General features: G+C 58.2%; 1 protein-coding gene across 1 annotated transcript; it reads right to left on the bottom strand.

Annotated features, from left to right (window-relative positions):
- Positions 1-1,631: 1,631 nt before the first annotated feature.
- PSMD4 (proteasome 26S subunit ubiquitin receptor, non-ATPase 4) lies at positions 1,632-5,791 on the bottom strand. The gene is made up of 10 exons (XM_075843328.1): positions 5,685-5,791; positions 4,056-4,196; positions 3,504-3,618; positions 3,337-3,423; positions 3,087-3,155; positions 2,788-3,003; positions 2,604-2,712; positions 2,405-2,536; positions 2,194-2,258; positions 1,632-2,115 (listed from the first exon to the last, which is right to left on the bottom strand). The coding sequence occupies exons 1-10, from the start codon at positions 5,708-5,710 to the stop codon at positions 1,945-1,947; spliced, it is 1,131 nt and encodes a 376-aa protein (XP_075699443.1). The 5' UTR covers positions 5,711-5,791; the 3' UTR covers positions 1,632-1,944.
- Between the last annotated feature and the right edge of the window lie 360 nt (positions 5,792-6,151).

Here is a 6,151-nt window from a genome sequence, read left to right as displayed (position 1 = left end):
GAAAAACCCGTTCCCAACAGGACAGGGACAGGTCAGAAATGCTGCTGAAGGAGAGTGATGAGGTGCATGACATAATCATAGCCCCTCCCACTAGCCTTGAGGGGCGTGGCATGTGGTGTATGGGTGTGTAATATACTAGTGGTAATACAATGTGTGAAGTATAGGGGGCAGTAGATGAGGTGTAAGAACATGGAGGGATAATGTGAGGCGAGTAGGAGCCTATATAGCACGCCATGTTATTACAGCGGGCTGCCCTGCTCGCTATACCAGAGAACTAGACATAACTGCCTGCCGGCAACGGCTACAAGCAAGAGAGTGACCAGCATAGTGCAACGTGTGCCAGTAACCAATGTAAAGTGCCAGCGAGAGTCAGAATCAAGGATCAGCGGTATCAGAGATCAGCAGCAACAAGTTAACATTTCATAGAAGCCCCCCCGACATGTTTCACTGCAGATGCAGCGTCTTCAGGGGTATCGGGGCCAGTGACGGCGCGCCGCGGAATTCTCTGTTATATGCAGGAAGGATTGGCCACAGCTGTCACCTTATTAATGTAGTGGCCAATAGAAGCCGACATGGAGGGTCGAGCCCCCGCAACAGTGATGGACAGGCGACGGGACAAACAGCGAACTCCACATGGACGGGCCGATAGGACACAGCGTGGTGGCGCATGCGCTATAAACCGCCGCGGGGAGACAGTCTCACAGACATAGCACAGCGGCACGTGCGCAATAGTTCACTATAGGAAGATAGAATCAGTCAGGAAGGGAATCCCGCTGGAGCGCGTGCGGGAAAGTAAACACGAATACCGAAGGAGACAACGAACTCCACGGCTGTGCCGCAGGCAAGTGTGACCCGCCATGTCAGTATTGCTTTATATGGAGATCGCAAAGCATGAATTACCATACTGGTGCCAAGTGCCACAGCAGAACGAGAACGCGGCACTGGTGTCCACTTATCAGCACGCAGAGTCACGCAGTGAGGATGACGGGACCAATAGCTGCCTCTGTGACATATGAAAGATCTCCCGGACAGCACATCTCCCGTGGCCACCAAGTGGCGCTACTCATAAGTAAGAACAGGTACAGAGACCTAATTACACAGGGTCAGAGAAAGGTAAACCCCTCATTTACACCCCCTGGACTGAGGATCCAGCGGGCCTCCTCCTGCAGCAGACCAAGGTCTAGATTGCAGAACTGTAGAGAGCGAATATCACCCCCATGAATAGACCGAATGTGTCTCTTCTCAATTCTTGGACTGTGTTTCCTACTTAGGACACGGGCACTTGGCGACAGACTACGCCCTTACTTTAGCAGTTGATAAACTGTCCTATTTGGTATGATCTACAATCAAGTGGGTCAGAGAATTGTTTGCCTGTGGGTGAACCTACAACTGACGCCTTGAGCCAGCATTTAGACGCCACCATCGGTCCAGAGTGATCGCTGTGCATTATAAGACCTGGCCGCGCCCTGAAAGATATATATACGGTGTGAGTAACATCAGTAACAGGGGGCGGGGCCGTGACAACCTCTCACGTGATGTACAGGCTGCTTGTCAGCAGCGCTCCTCTGTATAGTAACTCTATGGTCTCAGTAATATAATAAACTCCCAGAATTCCACGAGGCGAGGCCTGCTTTGATATATAAGGTTTTATTTGTGACGTCATCTTGAAGGTTGTCTGATACATATGACGGCAGAACACATGACCCGTCTGACACGCCCACATCCTACAGCTCCCGTATACACACTACCCCCACCCCTGCCGTACCCTGGGAAGGAGCAGGGAGACGCCAGTGTCAGAGGGGCCCCAATCTTACACACGCCTGGGGAGCGGCTGCCTCCATCCGGTAAACCTCGCCACCCCTAAAATCCCTGCTCTATGGAGGCGGCCACCCAATTATTCATTACTAGGTCACACAGGACACCCCACAATCCCAGGGTCCCCCGTTATTTCTTCTCCTCCTCCTTCTTGTCTTTCTTGCTGTCTTTTGAGGCTTGGGAGGCCAGAGACCCCATGGCGTTGCGGATGGCCTCGTTGTTGGGGTCCACGCCTGGTAAGTTCTCTAGAACACTTTGCAGGAATTCGGGGTCCTGCATGACATCATAGTCGTCCTCCTCCTGTGGGTGAGAGAGGGGTGAGGTTCTGGACTCAGGAGCTGACACTTTATGAGCTGTAGAGCGGGGGAGGGGTGTTACCTTTGCGGGTTCTGGGATCTCCATGGCGCTGCTGTCCAGATCCGCTGATTCTGCCTGACCAAACTCTGCAGGAAGAGAGAGCGGTCACATCCTCTAACATACAAAGAGTTAATCCTGCCCCCCGGCGGCAGGTGGGGGAGGGGAGAAGCAGGAGATGCTGGGGTAAGGGGCTATACATTACCAGCAGCGTGTACCCCCCTGCCCCACGTACCGGCTCCTTGTAGGGACATCTGCATGGCGTACGCGATCTGCTCGTCCTCCGTCATGCTGCTGAAGTCTGGCAGTCCGCTGCGGCCTCCTTCCTGCTGCCCGATCGTCATCTTGAGCAGCGCCTCATCTGAATCTGATGACATAAACGGCAGAGTCAGCGGGGGCTCAGCCAGACCACCCCCGGCACCCCTCATCCTCACCGTCTCCAGCTGTAGAGGATATCCCAGCCTCAGCAGCAGACGCAGCGGCCGCCCGCCTGGCCTCCTCCTCCTGCCGCTGCCTCTGCTCCTCCATGGACACGCGCAGAGCCTACGGGCACACACAAGGGTCACAGGACGTCCCCCGGGTAATAGCGCACAAACCGGGCATGGGCCTGACACTCACCAGAGCCAATTCTGGGTCCGCGCTGGGATCAACCCCAAACTCAAAGTCACTGGCGCCTAGTCCTAGCATGGCGCCACCTTCTCCTGCCAGGATGGGGGAGCTGATGAGGGCATCTGCCAGGCTGGGCCCCGGGGGGACGGTGACCAGGTGCGACCCTGTCCCATCCTTCCCGTTCAGCGTGTTGATGAACGCGGTCAGCTTCTCTGTATTGGATTCCTGGAGGGGGAGGGGCAGATCCAATATTAACCCTCAATGCACATGAACCCCCCCAAGAAGACTCCTGTCCCCCAAACACTCACCTCCTCCCCAAAGTTGATGATGTCTACGCTGACCTTCTCCTTCTTCAGCCGCTTTGCCATCTTCACCAACTGCAGGAAAGAGGGGGAGGGGGTATTACCATCGATATAAACAGCTCAGGACCCCCAGATACAACCCACCAACAGTCCGGGATCTCCGGGCGAGCGCAGTCTGGCGGCCATCACCTCATAATAAGGGCACACAAGCTGATAACGGAGAGCAGTAGCCCATGAAGGTGCCGGGGTAACTTACGTCTTTCTCGTTGTCCTCCACCGGGCTGCCCACGAAGGCGATGATCCTCATTTTATGGTTCTTCCCCTGACGGTGTTTGAGTGACAGCTGGAAAGAGAAGAGCCACAATCAGGGGGTGACCACCAGACGGCCGCAGCCCGGCCCCCACCCCACCCCACGGGACTCACGTGTGCGATGCGGATTCCCGTGCAGAAGCTGATCGTGCCGACCGGCTGCACGGAGTGAAGCTTGGAGAGGATTCTGCCCGTGTCCGGTGTGAGAGTGGTCAGGACCTCGCAGTTACTACAAGAGAAGAGGATGACTACAACCCCCACCCTAACCAGCAGAGAGAAGGGACTGAGGGCAACACCGATATACACAGTCCTATCAGCAGCAGCACCCCTCCCCCGGTATATACAGACATATCAGCAGCACCCCTCCCCCGGTATATACAGACCTATCAGCAGCACCCCTCCCCCGCTATATACAGACATATCGGCAGCACCCCTCCCCCGGTATATACAGACATATCAGCAGCACGCCTCCCCCGCTATATACAGACCTATCAGCAGCAGCACCCCTCCCCCGCTATATACAGACCTACCAGCAGCACCCCTCCCCCGGTATATACAGACCTATCAGCAGCAGCACCCCTCCCCCGGTATATACAGACCTATCAGCAGCACCCCTCCCCCAGTATATACAGACGGGGAAGGAACCGTGGCGGGGCCGGCACGTACTTGGCTAAGGTGATGAGTCCCACGTTGTTCTCCGGGTTGCTGCGGGTCTTGGAGTGACACACAATGTTCACCGCGTCCTGCTGGGCCTGGAGCCGCGTTGGGAGGAAGTCGCCATTTCTCATATATTCACTGTTATCCACGCTGCAAAACAAGAGCCAGACGTAAAGACCCTGACAACGGGGGCAGCGAAGAGACCCCCCCACCCAGCGGATGACCCCCCCCAGAGGAGACAGAGTGACCCCCCCCCCTCAGAGGAGACAGAGTGACCCCCCCCCCTCAGAGGAGACAGAGTGACCCCCCCCCCCCTCAGAGGAGACAGAGTGACCCCCCCCCCTCAGAGGAGACAGAGTGACCCCCCCCTCAGAGGAGACAGAGTGACCCCCCCCCCCTCAGAGGAGACAGAGTGACCCCCCCCCCCTCAGAGGAGACAGAGTGACCCCCCCCCCCTCAGAGGAGACAGAGTGACCCCCCCCCCCCCTCAGAGGAGACAGAGTGGCCCCTCCCCCACAGAGGAGACAGAGTGACCCCCCCCCCTCAGAGGAGACAGAGTGACCCCCCCCCCCTCAGAGGAGACAGTGACCCCCCCCCCCCCTCAGAGGAGACAGTGACCCCCCCCCCTCAGAGGAGACAGAGTGACCCCCCCCCCCTCAGAGGAGACAGAGTGACCCCCCCCCCCTCAGAGGAGACAGAGTGACCCCCCCCCCTCAGAGGAGACAGAGTGACCCCCCCCCCTCAGAGGAGACAGAGTGACCCCCCCCCCCTCAGAGGAGACAGAGTGACCCCCCCCCCTCAGAGGAGACAGAGTGACCCCCCCCCCTCAGAGGAGACAGAGTGACCCCCCCCCCCTCAGAGGAGACAGAGTGACCCCCCCCCCCTCAGAGGAGACAGAGTGACCCCCCCCCTCAGAGGAGACAGAGTGACCCCCCCCCCCTCAGAGGAGACAGAGTGGCCCCTCCCCCTCAGAGGAGACAGAGTGACCCCCCCCCCTCAGAGGAGACAGTGACCCCCCCCCTCAGAGGAGACAGTGACCCCCCCCCCCTCAGAGGAGACAGAGTGACCCCCCCCCCTCAGAGGAGACAGAGTGACCCCCCCCCCCCCCTCAGAGGAGACAGAGTGACCCCCCCCCCCCTCAGAGGAGACAGAGTGACCCCCCCCCCTCAGAGGAGACAGAGTGACCCCCCCCTCAGAGGAGACAGAGTGAACCCCCCTCAGAGGAGACAGAGTGACCCCCCCCAGAGGAGACCCCCCCCTCGTAGAGCTGGTGTAAGGAGGGGGCTCCCCATTAATAAAACTGCCCTAACACAATCAGTGCCATCACACACAGCAGCCAATCAGAACACTTGTTATGTTTTCTGACCCGTAATACACAATGTCAGCCGCTCTCTGATTGGCCGCTGTGGACAGAACTTCTCCCCGGTACAGACAATCTCCATAGCAACAATACTGACCCCGACTGCCACTACTGCCCCATAATCTTTCACTCGGCGGAGAGTGACTCAGGGATTTCGTCTGACCGTCTCCTGGTGACCCGGAATTAGCCCCGTCCCTCCCGCCGGAGCTGAACTCTCCACTACTCATCCACATCTCTCGCCTAAACCGGTGACCCACCCGCCTTCTCCCGGTACTTACCAGACCATAGTACTCTCCAGCACCATCTTGCCGTATTGTCACTGTAGACCTACACTCCAATAACCACCGCTCCCATTGGCCGTGCGCGTCACCCAATCAGCGCGACTTCCTCTCAGCGCACAGCATGCCGGGAAGTGTAGTACTAACTTTTATATTACCCTCACTGCGTTATATCCCCCGCACCCCTCACCCCCCATCCTCGTTATATCCCCCCCGCACCCCCCATCCTCGTTATATCCCCCCCCGCACCCCCCATCCTCGTTATATCCCCCCCGCACCCCTCACCCTCCATCCTCGTTATATCCCCCCCCGCACCCCCCATCCTCGTTATATCCCCCGCACCCCTCACCCCCCATCCTCGTTATATCCCCCCCCGCACCCCCCATCCTCGTTATATCCCCCGCACCCCTCACCCCCCATCCTCGTTATATCCCCGCACCCCTCACCCCCCATCCTCGTTATATCCC

The sequence above is a fragment of the Rhinoderma darwinii genome, chromosome 12 (assembly GCF_050947455.1).
Source record: "Rhinoderma darwinii isolate aRhiDar2 chromosome 12, aRhiDar2.hap1, whole genome shotgun sequence".
Lineage (NCBI taxonomy): Eukaryota > Metazoa > Chordata > Amphibia > Anura > Rhinodermatidae > Rhinoderma > Rhinoderma darwinii.
Note: the sequence above shows the minus strand (reverse complement) of the source record. Positions and strands in the feature narration are given on the sequence as shown.

Coding starts and splice junctions, on each gene's coding strand:
- PSMD4 (XM_075843328.1), bottom strand. CDS start 5,710: ATGGTGCTGGAGAGTACTATGGTCTG. Junction 2,537..2,603: donor ATCCTCTACAGCTGGAGACG/GTGAGGATGAGG, acceptor TTATGTCATCAG/ATTCAGATGAGGCGCTGCTC. Junction 2,116..2,193: donor AGATCCCAGAACCCGCAAAG/GTAACACCCCTC, acceptor TCTCACCCACAG/GAGGAGGACGACTATGATGT.